At 37.3% G+C, this 19338-nt stretch overlaps 1 protein-coding gene across 1 annotated transcript; it reads right to left on the bottom strand.

The window, feature by feature from the left end:
* Positions 1–18148: 18148 nt before the first annotated feature.
* Positions 18149–19093, bottom strand: LOC116907605 (putative olfactory receptor 10D4). The gene has a single exon (XM_032910655.1). The coding sequence runs from the start codon at positions 19091–19093 to the stop codon at positions 18149–18151; it is 945 nt and encodes a 314-aa protein (XP_032766546.1).
* Between the last annotated feature and the right edge of the window lie 245 nt (positions 19094–19338).

Raw genomic sequence — 19338 nt, 5'->3', positions numbered from 1 at the left:
CCTTGCTGAAGTTGTTTATCAGCTGTGAAATTCTCTGGTAGAATATTTGGGGTCACTTATGTGTACTATTCATCTGCAAATAGTGAGACTTTAACATCTTTGCAAATTTGTCAATTTGGTCATTTGGGCAGTTGTCTCACTTGCTTCCCTGACTGCAGCAGCTCTCCTGGGAGAACTGTAGACTACATTTTGAGAAACTATGAGTATATTTCTATATTGACTGTCTCATTTTATATTCTCAACAATAGCATAGAAGTGTACAAGTTTTCACAGATAACAATCGTAAATAGCATGGATTTTATTAGTTTCCATTCTAAAAGTACTTGCATGTATCTAGATTTTTGTTTTTTTAATTCTTTATTATTAATTATTATTTTAGTTATTCAATTTTTATCCCACTCACTCTCCCTCTCCTAGTGACCCCTCCCACAATCCTTCCTCCATCCCCTTCCCCTTCCCCTTCTCTTCTGAGCAGATGGGGACCCCCTAAGAGTATCTCCCCACCCCGGCACATGAAGTCTCTGGGAGGCTATATACAGCCTCTTGTTTTAAAAATTCTAATGTTGGGTGTTGTAAATGAATACTATTTCAAGTGTTTGGAGCTTTTGATACAGTCATTGAGAAATTTACTTAGAAGGTGTCAAAAGACTGAGTGATTATTCATGTTTTGAGTTTTGTATATCTGTGTGTTTCTAGTTTCCTATAAGTCCTAAATGAGTTGCTAATGTTTTGTTTTCTTCTGCCATTACATATGCAATCCATCATATTGTAAAGGGATACCATTTATTTAGTTCACAGACCTTGAGACCTGGATAAATGTATAATTCAAAAATCACAGATGAAAATAATGGCAGGAAAATGTGTATGTACATAACCCAAATAAACATCTCATTCCTGCCCCTCAGGTTCTACAAATAATGGGATATTTATTTTCAATCCTATTAGACATGGAGTAAGACAATGACACCTGATGGGAGACCCAGCCAAACAGGCTAACAACTAATAAATGGTACTTTGTACAAAACAAGCAAAATTGTCATTCTGGGTTGTAAGAGCACTAAACTGATAACACAGTCTGAAGAATAGAGACATTAGGCTTGGATCCAGACCATGTTTAGCAGATTGTTGCAGAAAACTAGATACTTTGTTTTTAGTGTGGCTGGACAAGTGCAGATATGGAAACAGTCAGCAGTGAAGTCAATGTGTAGCCAAGACCTGTTCACAGCACTTATTATCAGAGGGTTCCTGAAGAGTTTATTATATCATGGGCTCTCTGGAAACATAATGGGGTGTGTTAAGGCTGCAAGGACGTAATGAAGGTCAGCCCCAGAGGGGTGGGCTTTTAGGAAGAGAAGTATCTTAGTAAACTAAGAAATGTGTTTCAGGTCCATAATGCTCATTCATGTGTGATTTTTGTATCTGTAATTCGAGGTTTCTAATACTGAGAACTCATTAATAGATAAGGTAAAATTTACTTCATAAAGTAATATGTATGGAGATGACAGTTTTGAGAGAGTATCACAATGACCAGACAATACCACACTTCATAAACAGCCCATGTTCTTCTTCAATAATTAGGGGAAGAGCTATTGGGCAGAAAATGAGAGTAACCCCTCTTAAGTAAAATATGAAATGAGATTGATTTGACACTGAGAAAGAATGAATAGGGTCACATCTTACTCTAATCTTCGACCAGGAAAAAAGTCTGGGCTAAGGATTATAGATGTGGTAAATACCTCTGTTGTTGCTTACTATGCTCTTCTTACCAGAATTCAGGGCTAGTTAACTGTAGTTGGTTATGAAGTTACTTAGAACAACTCAAGGATTGTAGAGGCATAAGAACATAGAAAAATTTACAGAGATTCCACATGAATTTAATATTCTATTGTGAACTTTAGTTATTTTTTTATTTAGAATAAAGGAATTAAAATTTTGATAAAAGACAGAGTTTTGAATATCATTACAAATTCCACGATTTATTTCTGAACAGCAAACATTATATCTTGAAATCTCTCCTTAAGGATATTTCAGCTCTTTGTTCTTCCTGAATAGATTAAAGAGTTTAGCATAGGTGAAACAATATTGCTTAATGTTCACATCATATCACCAAGCATGTGATTTGGTGTGTGTTGCAGGGAGATGATCACTATATGTCTGTAGGCACAGAGGAACCCCTTGAGATGGGTATTGCAGGTATAGAATGCTTTCTGCCTGCACGCTGCTGAATATACTCTCAGAATGTCAATTCCAATGTGTGCTAAAGGAACACAAACACTGAAGAGAAGCTTCAGAGCCAAGAAAGCCAACAATAAATTGAAACCACCGTCTAGATCAGTTAGCTACCAGGACAAGCCAGGGATAAATTTTCAGGGATGTTACAGAAATGGTGGCTTTGATTGATCCCAAAGCAGGCAAACTGAAAACAATGTTAGGATGATGGACTGAAGACACCCAGTAGGGAAGTAAATATTTCCATTTGTTACTCTGTCCTTGAGTTTTCTTCCCTGGGTCTATAGAGGGTTTCTGTTGGAGAGGCTAAGAAGAAATCTACACTGCTAATGAGAATTTAATTACGTTTCTCATTGTGCATTTAGACAGTGGATTAAAGAACAAAAAGTGAAGGACTCTATTGTGTCTATCAGGTTAGTCTAATAAAGCACCTCTGTCACTCCCAAAGTCAGCCGATTTCTCAGAACTCCCATTTGCACTCTTGCATTCCTGACCAACTTTCCTAAACATTTCAAGGTTGAGATTTTTTTCTTTACCCCTGAATATCCTTCTGCTCACCACAACTCCTCTTCCCATCATAGCTACAGCCATCTGTTCATATTTTCTCTCTCGTATGATGTACTAAGACTCAGTATTGATTAAACAATAGTTAAGTATCCTGAGCCTCCTAATAGACCATACTTTCAAAGTAGCCTCTGGGACTTTATGTAATCAGATGCTTTGGCGACTCCTCATCTTGGTCACTCACAGGCTCCACTATCCCCTTGCTTTGGAGTTCTTTGCACATGCACCCACATGGCACATAAGCCCTCTATATGCATATTCACATATTGGTAAATAACTAAAGAAAACCTTTAAATGTTACTGAGAACACAGAATAGTGTTTCAAGCGAACATGTGCTGTGCATACAATGATATAATAGAATACCCAAAGCAGAAACCTCCTTCACCAAACAGTTCATTTCGATTTGGATAGACCTTGTGTCTCCTTTAACTGTAGGTAAGGCAAGTGTTTCCAAATGTCTGTCTGTGTGGTTAGTTAAAATTTTCCTCCCAGTAATTTTTCTCCATATTTAAAGACATAGTGAAGAGGCCTATTAGGCAGTTCTTCTTTCAATAATTGTTAATGATTGAAAAAAACACCAACAACGAAATCTTCTAAAAACCAGTTAATTACTTTCAGTTGCAGATTCAGATCCCATTGGTTCCTGAGCTATTCAGTTAGGCCATGTTCTCTTCCTTTTCTCTCATGATAAAAGAAGAGATTAAGTCCTTGAGCATTATTGTTCATTAGTATTGTGGATTAATTCTGCTGTCAATGAACTAAAAATGCAATAGTATATGGAATGTTTCCACAATATCTACCATATGAGGGCATTGTGCTAAGTTTTTAATATTTTCAGATCATTACTGGTTTATAATAAGACTAGGGGTGATTGTAATTGTATAAAAATTCCTCAAACTCTTTTCAGCCCTCAGAAAATTATAATTTAAAATTATAATTTCGATTTATTAGCTTAATAGATATCATCATTCCTTCCAGTATTCTCATGAGTAAAGTATCGCTACTCAGAACTGAAAGAAAGAAAATTGAAGTCCAGGAAGCTGAACGATCCAGCTAGTATCACACACAGTGCATATGACTGTGAGACTCTAACCACTTCTTTTCCATTTCTCTTTTCCTTGAACAGCTCAACACCTCTGAGAAACACAGACTACATGGGAAGACTACAATGAAAATTTAAATGGAATTTTCTCAAATGTTATTTAAGAGTAACAAAGTGTGGCTAAGAAACCACAAATAAATCTGTTTCACTCCTATACAGGTAAATAGAAAGATTTCCAAATATGTCTTGTTATATACCTTGGGGAACTAAAATATGTCTATTTACTCTACAGAGGGCAGTGAACAGTTGTATAGACTATGAAGCCTAGGAAGAATTGTTAGTGAAAAACATAATTAGATACTAGTCAACTTGTAGTAGTTGACCTACAGCTACAGCTGTAGGTCAACTTGCCTATCCAATGACTTAATGCAATTTACTAACAGTGGGATGGATGAGCAGTTGCTAACAGAAATGTGAATGAATTTAAGTCAGCTGCATCACAGAAAAATCCATCCCAGCCTGGATGATGTCTCATGAAAGCTGAATTGCAGAGTTCCCAGAGGGACTTAAAGCAGCTTACTTGCCTGGTCTGAGAGTCTCTTGCTACAGTTAGTTGTTTGTTGTTTAATGTACTCTCAGGAGGGGGTAGTAAAAATTCCTTGCATTTCAGCTTTCAGGAAAAAAATAAGCTTGAGATTCTATTTACTTTTATTCAGTGGAACATTGCGTTTCCTAAGGAGAAAACATGGATGTAGTGTGTACAGAGGATTATAACCAACCATCCTTCTACTGTTTTTCTTATCTCTAATTACTAAATTTAAGTAGACTACAGTACCTGACTGAGGACTTGAAACAATAAAATGTTAGGCTTGTTTAAAAGTAAAGGTTGAATGTGAATGAAGAAAATATTTTATCCTGCTTCCTCTCAGCAATATCTCAGCTGATGCTCTTATTCTATTGGCATAAAAATTCAAGCATCTTGTTGCCAGGCAACCACTAGACAGCTTCCTGATTCAGGCAGTAAGCTCTCTTACGGCAGGTCATTCTATTGTATTCATTTCACAACAGAAGATGAACAGATTATCAAGTAAATGCTTCACGTAACGTGAAAAATGCGTTATCTTATGTGTCAACATACTAAATTATATCTAGCCATGATATTCTCTGTAGCATTGTACAACAAACTCAAAATAAATGCAACGATATAAAATATGTCAAGTTATATTGTGCCAATTTTATTAAACTATAAGTTTATCAGTTCTGACTATTATTTTTTATCTTTTAGAAAAGAAATTAAGAGATAAGTGTAAATTATCCTCTGGTTATTTGTTAGAAATGTATATGCCTCAAATTTCTTTCTCTACAACTTCACATTGGCCTTAATATCATGTGCCTTATGTGGGTTCCTGTTGCTAGTTTCTGGCTTCATTCGTTATGAAACAGTGAGTTTCTTTTCCTACTTACAAATTCCATTGCTCAAATATTGGTACTTTAAGTAAATTTTACTTTTCCAACCTAGGTAACTGGTGCATGTAGCTTTACATTCTTCCAAACCAAAATCTCCTCTCATAGAGATTGTTTACTTTAAACCTGACTGGCACTGCTGAGCTACACGCTATCCAGATTTTGTTGAATAGAAGTATATCAAGAATAGTTAGGGATTCAGCACATGTCTGGTTCTTGAAATCCTAAGCAAATATGAAGACATGCAAAATGCAAGGGTTATGCAGACATGGAGATTTCCACTTAGATCCTTAAATGCTGTTACTGAGGCCAGGTAATGGGTTTCAGTCTTTACAGATATAGTCCATGACTGGGTGATACATGTAGCACAGACAGTGGAAGCAAAATAAGAATGGAGATCTCTGGATGTTAGATAAGTTAAGAATACAGAAACTGTTTCAATGAAAGTAGTAGTAACTAGTGAAGCCAGCATAAGAAACAGGTGCTAGTTTTAGCGCGAGTTCTCGATCTAAGTTCTAAGCTCAAGCCTGCTAGGCTTTGGGAACTACTTAGCCAGGGTTGTATGCCCAGACACTGAGTTCTCTACAGCATGACTATTGACTCAAATCAGAAAGAAAGAAAGACTTCCTAGAATTTAATGGAAATGAATGCCCAACACACAAAAACTTAAGGGATATAATGAAAACAGTGCTAAGAGGAAACTTCATAGCACTAAGTGCCTACATAAAAATATTGGAGCGATCTTGTACTAGCAACTTAACAGTATGTCTAAAAGCTCAAAAACTAAAGTAAGTAATCACACCCAAGAAATTTAGACATCCAGAAATAATCAAACTGAGGGATGAAAAAAAAACAAAAACAAAACAAAAACAAACAAACAAAAAAAAAAAACCAAAACAAACAAAAAACCAACCCAGAAACAAAGAGAACAAAGAAAATCAATGGATGGAACATAGTTCTTCAAGAAAATCAAGAAGATATCCAAACCCTTACCCAAACTACCTAAAAGACACAGTGCTTTGACTATTATGTGATGGGAGGAATATCTTTTCTGTTCCAAACTATTTTGAGTTCTGTAGGCTTCTTGTATGTCTATGGGCATCTCTTTCTTTAGGTTAGGGTAGTTTTCTTCTATAACTTTGTTGCAGACCTTTACTGGCCCTTTAACTTGGGAGTCTTCACTCTATTCTATACCTATTATCCTTAGGTTTGATCGTCTCATTGTGTTCTGGATGTCCTGGATGTTTTGGGCTAGGAGCTTTTTGCATTTTATATTATCTTTGATGTTGATGTTTTCTTTGGTATCTTCTGCCCCTGAGATTCTCTCTTCTATCTCTTTTATTCTGTTGGTGATGCTTGATCTATGAGTCCTGATCTCTTTCTAAGGTTTTCTATCTCCAGGGTTGTAACACCAAATGCACAAAACAAAGAAAGAACATTAAAAGGAGTAAGGGAAAAAGGTCAAGTAACACATAAAGGCAGATCTTTCTGAATTACATCAAACTTCTCATCAGAGTCTGAAAGTCAGAAGATCCTGGGTAGATGTCATACAGACATTAAGAGAGCACAAATGCCAGACCAGGCTACTATACTAGCAAAAAAACTGAATTAACACAGACTGAGAAATCAAGATATTCCATTACAAATCCAAATTTATACAACATATTTTTACAAATCAAGCCCTACAAAGGATAATAGATAGAAAACTCCAACCTGAGGGAAACTACACCTAGAAAAGGCAAGAAAGTAATCTCCTTGCAATGAAATCAGAAGATGAGAGACAAACATAATTCCACTTCTTACAACAAAAATAACAGAAACAGCAATCACCATTCCTTAATATCTGTTAACACCAAAGGACTCAATTCCCTAATAAAAAGAAATAGACTAACAGACTGGATATGTAAGGAGGACCCAACATTTTGCTGTATACAGAAAATACACCTCAGAGACAAAGACAGAAACTAACTCAGAGTAAAAGGTTAGAAAACAACTTTCCAAGCAAATGTTCTGAAGAAAATGTTGGAGTAGCCATTCTAATATCCTATAAAATCAACTTTCAGCCAAAAGATTATTAAAAAAGATAAGGAAGGATGCTTCATATTTGTCAAGGGAAAAATCCACCAAGATGAACTCTTAATCCTAAATGTTTATGTTCCAAATGAAAGGACACCCACATTCATAAAAGAAACCTTAATAAAGCCAAAACCATACATTAGACCTCACACAATAACAGTAGGAGATTTCATCAATGGACAGACCGTGGAAACAAATTAAACAGAGACAAACAGTAACAGAAGTTATCAACCAAATAGATTTAACAGATATTTATAGAACATTTCATCCTAAAACAAAAAAGAATATACCATCATCTCAGCACCTCATTGTACCTTCTCCAAAACTGACCATATAATCAGTACAAAAAAGGCCTCAACAGACACAAGAAGATTGAAATAATTTCATGCATCCTATCAGATCACCACAGACTAAGGCTTGTCTTCGATAACATCAAAAAAGACACAAAGACCATATATACATGGAAGTTGAACAATGCTCTACTCAACGATAACTTGGTCAAGGATGAAATAAAGAAGTTACAGACATTTTAGAATTTAATGAAAATGAAGGCACAGCATACCCAAACCTCTGGGACACAATGAAAGTACTGTTAAGAGGAAAACTCATAACTTAGACTGCCACTAAAAAGAAATAGGAATCAGCATATATTAACAGCTTAACAGCACACCTAAAAGCTCTAGAACAAAAAGAAGCAAATACAACCAAGAGGAAAAGAAGGCAGGAAATAATCAAACTCGGGGCTAAAATCAACCATATAGAAACAAAAAGGACTATACAAAGAAACAACAAAACCAGGAACTGGTTCTTTGAAAAAATCAACAGGATTGATAAACCCTCAGCCAGATTAACCAGAGGCACAGAGAGTATATCCAAATTAACAAAATCAGAAATGAAAAGGGAGACACAACAACAGAATCTGAGGAAATTCAAAAAATCCTCAGATCCTACCACAAAGCTTCTATTCAACAAACTAGAAAATCTGGAGAAAATGGACAAATTTCTAGAAAAATACCAGGTAACAAAGTTAAATCAGGATCATATAAACCATCTAAACAACCCCATAATTCCTAAAGAAATAGAAGCAGTTATTAAAAGTCTCCCAACCAAAAAGAGCCCAGAAACAGATAGGTTTGGTGCATAATTCTAACAAAACTTCATAGAAGACCTCAAACCAATACTGTCCAAACTAGTCCATAAAATAGAAATAGATGAAACACTCCCCAATTTCTTCTATGAAACCACAATTACACTTATACATAAACCACACAAAGGCCCAACAAAGAAAGAGAACTTCAGAAAAATTCCCCTTATGAACATCGATGCAAAAATACTCAATAAAAATCTTGCAAACCAAATCCAAGAACACATCAAAGTGATCATCCATCATGATCTCTTTGGCTTTATCCCAGTGATGCAGAGATGGTTCAATATATGGAAATTCATCAACTGTAGTCCACTATATAAACAAACTCAAAGGAAAAAATAAACTCATGATCATTTCATCAGTTGCTGAGAAAGCATTTGACAAAATTCCACACCCCTTCATGATAAAAGTCCTGGAAAGATCAGGAATTCAAGGCCCATATCAACACATAGTAAAAGCAATATACAGCAAACCATTAGCCAACATTAAAATAATGGAGAGCAACTTGATGCAATCCCACTAAATCAGGGACTAGACAAGACTTCCCACTCTCTCCCCATTTATTCAATATAGTATTTGAAGTCCTATCCAGAGCAATTGAGAGATAGAATTTTAAATTAGCTCAAAACTCAGCAACAGGATCTGACTCAGGAAGACAGATGGTTAAAAATGCAGGACTGGTGCAGACTCACTGACCCTCCACATGTCACCGAACGTGGGTAAATGAGTAACAGGTTCCGTTCTGTCCCTGTGTTGTTTGTTCAAGCCCCCATTGTGCCCTACAGATAATGTTCCGGCCATTGTGTCCTGCAGATAGTATTCCAGGAAACCAGGGCCGAAGCCTAACCAGATGTGTATCTGATGCAGATGCTTCATCAACTCTGACAAACATTTACCCTAAAGGACAGGAATCAATATCTGTTCTCAGGAGAATGAGGGCTTGACCTTTCCCCTGATTTAAACCCTAGAGTCTTAAGAACAATCCTGTGACTTTGAGAGTTTCCCCTTGTGATATTTTTGGTATTTCCTTTTGACATCCCCTCATCTCCTGGGGTTTGTGACTTCTTCCTTTAAATAGCCCTTCTCCAAGCCACTCAGTGTCGACACCTCTGTCTCCTGCGTGGGATATGTGTAGACCCAGAGCTCTTTGTAATAAACCTCACCTCTGCTTATTGCATCAAGATTGGTCTCTCGTGTGTCTGGGGTCCGCAACTTCCCAAGGCTTGAGTGAGGGTCTCCCTTTGGGGATCTTTCACAATCACTCAATGAAAGCATGTCAAATATATACAAATTGGAAAGGAAGAAGTCAAAATATCATTGTTTCCAGATGATATGATAGCATACTTTAGTAACCCTAAAAGTTCCACCAGAGAACTACTAAGCCTGATAAACAACTTCAGCAAAGGGGCTGAGTATAAAATTAACTCAAACGAATCAGTAGCCTTTCCATCCTCAAAGGATAAACAGGCTGAGAAAGAAATTAGGGAAATAACACCCTTCACAATAGTCCCAAATAACATAAAATGCCTTGGTGTGACTCTAACCAAGCAAGTTAAATATCTGTATGACAAGAACTTCAAGTCTCTGAAGAAAGGAATTGAAGATTTCAGAAGATGGAAATACCTCCCATGCTGATGGATTGGCAGGATTAATATAGTAAAAATTGCCATTTTGCCAAAAGCAATGTACAGATACAATGCAATCCCCATCAAAATTCCAAATTAATTCTTCATAGAGTTAGAAAGAGCAATTTGCAAATTCATTTGGAATAATAAAAAAAAAACTAGGATAGTGAAAACTATCCTCAACCATAAAAGAACTTCTGGGGGAATCACCATTCCTGACCTCAAGCAGTATTATAAAACAATAATGATAAAACTGTATGGTATTGGTACAGAGACAGGCAGGTAGATCAGTGGTATAGAATTGAAGACCCAGAAATGAACCCACACACCTATGGTCATTTGATCTTTGACAAAGCAGCAAAAAATCACCCAATGGAAAAAAAGATAGCATCTTCAAGAAATGGTATTAGTTCAACTGTAGATCAGCATGTAGAAGAATGACAATTTATCCATGCTTATAGTCCTGTAGAACCCTTAAATCCAAGTGGATCAAGGACCTCCACATCAAACCAAATACACTCAAACTAATGAAAGAAAAAGTGGGGAAGACTCTAGACCACATAGGTACTGGGGTAAATTTCCTGAAGAAAACATCAATGACTTATGTTCTACAATCAAGAATTGACAAATGGGACCTCATAAAGCAGCAAAGGACACTGTCATTAGGACAAAATGGCAACCAACAGATTGAGAAAAAATCTTTACCAATCTTACATCTGATAGAGGGCTAATATCCAAAATATACAAAGAACTCAAGAAATTAGACTCCAGAGAGCCAAATAACCTTATTAAATTGGGGTACAGTGCTAATCAAAGAATTCCCAGCTGAGGAATATCGAATGACTGAGAAGTACCCAAAGAAATGTTCAACATCATTAATCATCAGGGAAATGCAAATCAAAACAACCATGAGATTCCAACTCACACCAGTCAGCATGGCTAAGAACAAACCTCAGGTGACAAATGATGCTGGTGAGGATGAGGAGAAAGAGGAACATTCCTCCATTGCTGGTGGGATTGCAGACTGGTACAACCACTATGGAAAGAAGTCTGAAGGTTACTCAGAAAATTGGACATTCCACTAGCTAAGGACCCAGCTATACCTCTCCTGGGCATATACCTGAAAGATGCTCCAACATATAACAAAGACACATGTTCCACTATGTTCATAGCAGCTTTATTTATAATAGCCAGAAGCTGGAAAGAGCCCAGATGAATAAGACATGTGTGAAAGAACCCATATGAATAATATATATGTGAATAAGTATAGACAAACATACATGTATACATTTGGTAGATGAGGCAGGACCCCAAAAGCTACACTTTATTTCTTCTCTGTTGAAAATTATACATTCTTAGACAAAACTTCTTTAAAGAATTCAAGCATAAATAAATTGTTACACAAAAGAGGAGTCACAGAATGATGTCTATATGAAGACAATAAAAATTGGAAAGAAAGAAGTCAAAGTATTACTATTTACAGATGGTATGATGGTGTATGTAAGTGAGTTCAAAAATTCGACCAGAGAAATCTTAGAGCTGACAAAAAGCATCAGCAATGGGCTGGATAAAAAATGAATTAAAAATAAATGAGCAGCCCATACTCAAATGCAAAATGGACTGGGAAAGAAATCATAGAAATGACACACTTCACAATAGACACAAATAATAAAAAACTTCTTAAGGTAACTCTAACCAACTGTGGTGGTTTGAATATGTTTGGTCCAGGGAGTGGCACTATTAGCAGGTTTGGCCTTGTTGTTGGAGGAAATGTGTCATTGTGGTCATAGGCTTTAATACCTGTTCCCTAGCTGCCTGAAAGCCAGTCTTTACCTGTTTGTCTTCACAGCAAAATGTGGAACTCTCAGCTCTACCTGTGCCATGCCATACTTCCCTCCTTGATGATAATGGACTGAACTTCAGAATCAGTAAGCCAGCCCCAATTTAATGTTTTACTTTAGAAGAGTTGCTTTGGTCATGGTGTGTCTTTAAAGCAATGGAAACTCTAAGACATGATGTAAGTGTTAAACTTATATGACAATAACTTCAAGTATTTAAAGAAAAAATTGAATAAAATATTAGAAGTTATAAAAATATCTCCTGATTATGGATGGCTACAACTAATATAATAAAAATGGCCATCTTCATCAAAGAAGAGGGATAGGGAATGGGATAGGAGCCTTATGGATGGGAAACTGGAAAGGGGAATAACATTTGAAATGCAAATAAAAAATCCAATAAAAAATGGCCATCTTACTAAAAGCAATCTAAAGTTTCAGTGCAATCTCCCTCAACATTCCAATACAGCTTTTTCCAGAAATTTAAAGAAGAATACTCAACCTTATATAGTGTTATGGGGTTTCTCATATCCTGCCAATAGTTCAATAAGACATCTAGAATTTCTGTATAGTTTAAAGCTGTATATAGGCCTTGGGTTGGGGCAATCTCTCTTTTATATCATTTAATTTAACCCAACTTCTGACCCTGCCCCTGCCACATGTCTAACTCTTTAGGTCCTCAGTGTGTGTGTGTGTGTGTCTGTTCTCTTTCATGTCCTTTTTGATTCTCCCACCTTTGCTTTCATCTTTCTGCATTTCTTTTTCTGCCAGGAAGTGCTGCCCTCATAGTTCCTGGCCCAGCTATTGGCTGTCATATATTTATTAAAACCAACCAGCTGTAAAACAACCACTGATACATCTCTTAGGTTGCCTTTAGTCAATGATGAATGCTTGACTTTCCTGTTTTGGGCAGGTGTGGAAGGACAAACATTTATAAATAGAAAATGCAGAGAAACTATAGTATCAAAATTCTGCCAGCATTTAACTCTGCAGGTACAGAATTAAGAATGGAAAATAAAGAGCACAACTTCATACAATGAAAAGATAGTCACCCAATAATATGGAAAAATAAAATAACCCAGGATAGCTAAAACAATCCTGTACCATAAAAGAACCTCCAGAAGTATCACCATCCCTGATTTCAAACTGTGGTATAGAACTATAATAATAAAAAAACAAATGGTATTGGCATAAGAACAGATATTTTAATTAATGGAATTGAATTGCAGGGCCAGATGCAAATCCACACACCTATGGATACATGAGTTTTGACAAAGAAGTCAAAATTATACAATTGAAAAAATAGCATCTTCAACAAATGGTGATGATCTAACTGGATGTTGGCATAGAGTAGACTGCAAACAGATCCATATCTATCATCCCGCACAAAACTCAAGACCAAGTAAACGAAAGACCTCAACATAAATCCAGATACACTTCATAGAACAGAAAGTCAGGGATATCCTTGTACTCATTGGCACAGACAATTTCCTGGACAGAATACTAATAGTGAAGGCACAATTAATAAATAGGACTGCATGAAACTAAAAAACCTCTGCAAGGCAAAACACACTGTCAATAGGGCAAACCTGTGGCCTACAGTTGGGAAAAGAGCTTCACGAACTGCACCTCTGACCACGGACTGATATAAAAAAAATATGTAAAGAACTCAGGAAACTAGACATTAACAAAACAATCCAATTTAAACATGTGGGTTAGATTTCTAAACAGAGAATTCTCAAAAGAGGAACTGAACCTTAAATGGCTATAAGTACTTGGAGAAATGTTTGGCATCCTTAAAAAATGCAACTCAAAACAAATTTGAGATGACATCAAAATAGCTAAGATCAAAAACGTATGTGTCGGCTCATGTTGGTGAGGATGTGGAGGAAGGGGAAACCTTTTCCATTGTGGTGGGTGTATGAACCTCTATAGCCAATATGGATATAAATATGGTGATTTGTTGGGAAAAATAGGAATCTATATACCTCAAGATCCAGATATACTGCTCCTTTGCATATACCCAAAAGATATTCCATCCCACCACAAAGACATTTACTCAACCATGTTCATTGTAACTTTATTCCTAACAGCCAGAAACTGGAAAGCACCTAGATTTTCCTTAGCTAAAGAATGAAGAAGGAAAATGTGATACATTTACCTAAGGAAATACTACTCAGATGTTAAAAACATGACATCATGAAAATTTCAGGAAAATGGATGAAACTAGAAAATAGTAATTTGAGTGAAGTACCTAGAACAAGAAAGACAAACATAGTATATACTCACTTAGAAGTGGATATTAATTGAAATGTAGAGGATAGCCATGCTACAATCCACAGACCCACAGAGGTAAAGCAACAAGGAAAGCTCAAAGAAGGATAGATGTATCTCTCTGGGAAGGGGGAAATATATATATGTTGTGGTACATGGTCTAGGGGCAGGTGGGGATGGGAACGGGAAGGAAAAGGTAAGTAGAAGATGGATACAGAGAGTACTGGGAGGTACAACTAGAACTGAGGTGCAATTCAGGGGCAAGGGTAAGTTAGAGTCCTACTGTAATCAAAATTCCTAGAAATCTATCAGGGTGATCCTAATTAAGACTCCTGGTAGTGAGGGATACAGAGGCTCAACTGGTTATCTCTTATAACCAGCAAAAACTTCTAGTGAAGGGACTGATACACCAACACAGTCATAAAACTTTTACCTACAATTTGTCTTGCCAGTACGATATATTGGGATAATGTAGCACAGAAATTGTGTGTGTATCTAACTAATGACTAGTAACTTGAGACCCCTGCCCTGAGAGGGAGCCCATGCACGACACTGTCTGGAGGACCAGAAACCAGAGGCCATAGGTCCCAGAGACCTAGGATAGAAACAAACGCAAGTGGGAACAGAAGTACCAATGGAATGGTGCCTAATGGTATTCTGTTATACTCATAGATTGGTGCCTAGCCTAACTGTCACCAGAGAGACTTCACGCAGCAACTGATGGAAACAGATGCAGAGACCCACAGCCTAATATATGGAGTTTGGGGTATCGTGCTGAGATGGGGAGGAAGGATTGCAGGAACCAGAGGGCTCCAGGACACCACAAGAAAACACACCGAATCAACAAACTTTGGTTTGCAGGGGCTCACTGAACCTGACCCAACAATCAGGGGAGCCTATAAGGGTTTAACCTAGGTCCTCTGTATATATGCTATAGTTTTGTAGCTTAGTGTGTTTGTATAACTCTTAACAGAGGGTTGGCAGCTGATTCTGATGTTTATGCCTGCTTGTGGGAACCTTGTCATCCTACTGGATTGTACCATTTAGCCTTAGTACAAAGGGAGGTACCGAGTATTGTTGCAACTTTGTTGGTTTGATATCCCTGGGAGGCCTGCCCTTTTATGAAGGGAAACTGAGGAGGAATGGATGGGGAAAGAAGAGGAGGAACTAGGGGGTTATGAAGGGAGGGGAAACTGCAGTCAGGATGTAATACATGATAGAATACTTTGAAAGAAAGAAAAAAGAAAGAAAGAAGGAAGGAAGGAAGGAAGGAAAGAAGGAAGAAAGGAAAGAAAGAAGAAAGGAAGGAAGGAAGGAAGAAAGGAAAGAAAGAAGAAAGGAAGGAAGAAGGGGGTTTTAGGACTGGGACACCAACCCAGTCACAACCTATTGCCTACCTTCCTATTCTACATATAAGATGTGCTGGATCAATGGTGGCTCAGAACTTTTGGCAATAACCACAAGGTCTAACATGAAGCCCATGCCACTAATGGGAGACTATGCTCACACTGACTAGATGGCTAGGAAGAGGAAGCTCTGGATAGCTTACAAACTTTGGATAAAATCAAATATAAAGGAAAAAAAAGGTCAATGAAATGATTCCTAATGATATTCTGCTCTACTCACAGATTGGTACCTAGAACCAATCATTATCAAAGAGAATAATCCAACAGCAGCTGATGGAAACAGATGCAGAGACTCATAGCCAAGCATTAAGTGGAAGGACAGACAAAACTGGATACCTCTATCAGGTCCTAGCCGCTCAGAGCTCAGCGAGATCAGCAAACAACAGTGGTGGAGAATCATGTGTCAATATTCAGGCCAACGTGTGTAGGCATAATACACCATTGAAATAATCACAAAATAACATTGACATCAAAAAAGATCATATTTAATGTGCAAAGTAAAATACATTTCTGGTCAAGTAACTTTTGAGATAACACATAAAACAAATTGTAAATAGCTCCACCATCAATGAACAAATGACTTCAAAGATGACATAATAGCAAGAGTTCAATATTACTTCATATGTGATGATGACCTATGACCAATAACTTGGACACATATGATGGAAGGAAAGGATTTAGAGTAAGTCATTCTCTGCATTCTCTGATTACTGTGGCATGTTTGTGTTCTCTCTCTCTCTCTCTCTCTCTCTCTCTCTCTCTCTCTCTCACACACACACACACACACACACACACACACACACCCCACTGTAAAATAAAATAGAAAATGAACAGAGAGGCAAGGTTGTAAACACATTCCTTTGGCATTCTGTCCAGAAAGCAAGTGCAGAAAGGAAAGGGTAGGTGTTAGGTAGGAGTGACCATGGTGGTTTCTGAGAAGGAGAATGTTTGCAATTACAGCCTGATGAAATGGGTGGTTACTCCACTTTCACGGTCTATGATGAATATAGATGGGGCTATTAAACTGTGGGTTACTTTTGATTCTTTAATTTTAGTATGTTTAGTATTTCTAATAAATTGTGGCTGTCTAAAAGGACCTACGGTGTCCTGAGTTACATTTGTGTCTACTTAATTTCTTGTGTGAAATTTGTGTTTGTGTTGTGTTTGACTGTGTGTAGAGTATCTCATTTTAGAGATCCCTAGATAGTACATCACAGCACCCTGTTTACTGGAAGGCCCTGTCTTTAAAGTGCTTTGAATAGGTCCCAACAGAATTGCTCAAACTTACAAGAAATGTCTTATAATTTCCAGATATGGAAGAAGTTTTCAACCACCATGTTGATAGACAGGAATTTGATTTTTTTTTAAAAAAATTAATTATTCCACTGTGGACAACTAATTTTCTTCTTGAACACAGCTCTACATTTTGTTCTTGTTTCCTCTCTTGTTCTTCTTCAGAGCTTGTTTCTTCTTTCAAAATAAGAAAGATTGTACCAGTTGAGAAAATCCCTGAAACAGGTAGATGTAAAATAACGTGGAGAAAATTACAATCAGGACAAGAGGGAAAACATCTTCACTGAAAGTTTAACTAGATTTTATACATAAAATTTATGTATTTTATTTTCCTGGCATTTCGGAGCATAGAGATAAAGAATGGTAAAGGAGTCAGACATGTTACTCTGAAACAGAAGAACCACATGCTTTTCCTGTGGAATGTTACAGCTCTCTGATTAACAGACATTATACCTACACTGCATTTCCTGTTTTTAAAATAAATACATCTGTTTCGATTTAATTGGCCTTTTGGCAGATGTCAGAGAACTTTATAAAACCAAAGTGGGTGGTGAGAACCTAATAAGAAATAATCTAGATTTGTGCCTTTCAAGGGGTAAAATTAAAACCCAAGAAACATAAAATCCAGAAGACATGCACAAGAAACAAGTTTGGATTCTCTCGAGACTGGATGTGAAAGGCTCAGTTTAATTTAGTTTTCATTAGTTTGAATTCCTGAGTTTTTGGCAGAAATCTGGAGTGTACTTTCTCTATTGAAAATGGATATAAAATTCCCAGATAGTGAATTAGAGAGAGAAAATAAGTTTGTGAGCCTCTTTAGAGTTAGGTAACAAACATTGAGAGACAGTGGTGAGTAGAGAGCACTCACACAGAATAAAAGTTAACACAACATATGGGCAGATCAGACACTTCATCACATGACGTGAAAGAGTCAGAGGGTGGACCTGGAGGGGGATAGAATCTGGAGTGTAAAAAATGACTAAATAAAAAAAGTAGAAAAAAATGAACACACACACACACAAATAAACCAGAGAAATATAAAATAAATACACATCTTCAAATGGTGAAGGAAGTGGTAATCTGATGTTCATTTCAATTTAATATGCCTTGGAAGTTATAGATGCCATGTATCCTGGGAAATAAGTCATAGACTCAAATTAAACTGAATCAGACACTATTCAGAAAACACTTAGGTATGTTCATTTACTTCCAGGCTGAGACATCTCTTAAGAAATACATGCCTCAGGGCTGCCTTCACATCCTTATTCCTCAGGCTGTAGATCAGTGGGTTGATGGTAGGTGTCACAAGATTGTGCAAAATTTGAATAATTGCACTAAGCTGTGGGCTGGGGTTGGGCTGCAGGTAGATGACGATGACTGGTCCATAGACACACATGATGGCTGTGAGGTGGGCACTGCAGGTGGAGAACGCTCTCTGCCTGCCTTCTGTGGAGCGGATTTTTGAGATGGAGATCCCAATTCGAGTGTAGGACACAACAATGAGAAAGAAACAAATGAGAGATAAAAGGCCAACATTTGTGAAACCTACCCTCTGTGCTAGAGAGGAGTCTTCACAAGCCAGAAGTAAAACAGCAGGCATGTCACAGAAGTAATAACTCACCTCACTGGGGCCACAGTAGGGCAACTGGAAAGTGAGGGAAGTTAGGATAGTGGAATGTATACAGCCACTCATCCAGGTCCCTGTGGCCAAGGCACAGCATACTCTGTGGTTCATGATGATTGTGTATCTCAAAGGGAAGCATATGGCAACAAAGCGGTCATAGGCCATCACTGTATATAGGAAGCACAATGTACAACCCAGACAATGATAGAAGAAGTGTTGGACAACACATCCCTTGAAAGAGATCCCTCCGCCCCATCCTGAGAGATATGACAACATCTTTGGAGCTGTAGTGGAACAGAAACACAAGTCGAAGATGGAGAGGTTGCCCAAGAAAAAGTACATGGGAGTGTGCAGTCTCGGGGAGGTAGTGATTGCAGTAAGAATGAGAAAGTTTCCTAGGAGGGCACAGGCATACATTGTTGCAAAGAGGAAGAGCAGGACATTCTCCAGGCCTTCTGTCTCAGGGATGCCCAGCAAGGTGAATTCTGTCACCATCGTGTGGTTTGTCATGTTTGTGGATGAATCAGCTCCAGGGAGCCCGTGGAAAGAAATTCTTGGTGAAATTTATTATATGTGGATTAGAAGAGTTTAAATCATAGGGGTAAAGATAAAAGATGCTAATGTTTACAGATAAATGTTCTAAATAGAATTGTCTTTCCTGAGAATGGAATGTGTTTATGTAGTTTTTTTCCTAATTGGAGACGATGCTCCTTAAAATTCTTACCCAGAAGATAATGTCCAAGGGCAATTACAGA

The sequence above is a fragment of the Rattus rattus genome, chromosome 8 (assembly GCF_011064425.1).
Source record: "Rattus rattus isolate New Zealand chromosome 8, Rrattus_CSIRO_v1, whole genome shotgun sequence".
NCBI classification, from domain to species: domain Eukaryota; kingdom Metazoa; phylum Chordata; class Mammalia; order Rodentia; family Muridae; genus Rattus; species Rattus rattus.
This window is presented reverse-complemented; position numbering and strand designations above follow the sequence as displayed.

Excerpts from the sequence above, each read along its gene's own strand:
- LOC116907605 (XM_032910655.1), bottom strand. The coding sequence starts at position 19,093 with ATGACAAACCACACGATGGTGACAGAATTCACCTTGCTGGGCATCCCT.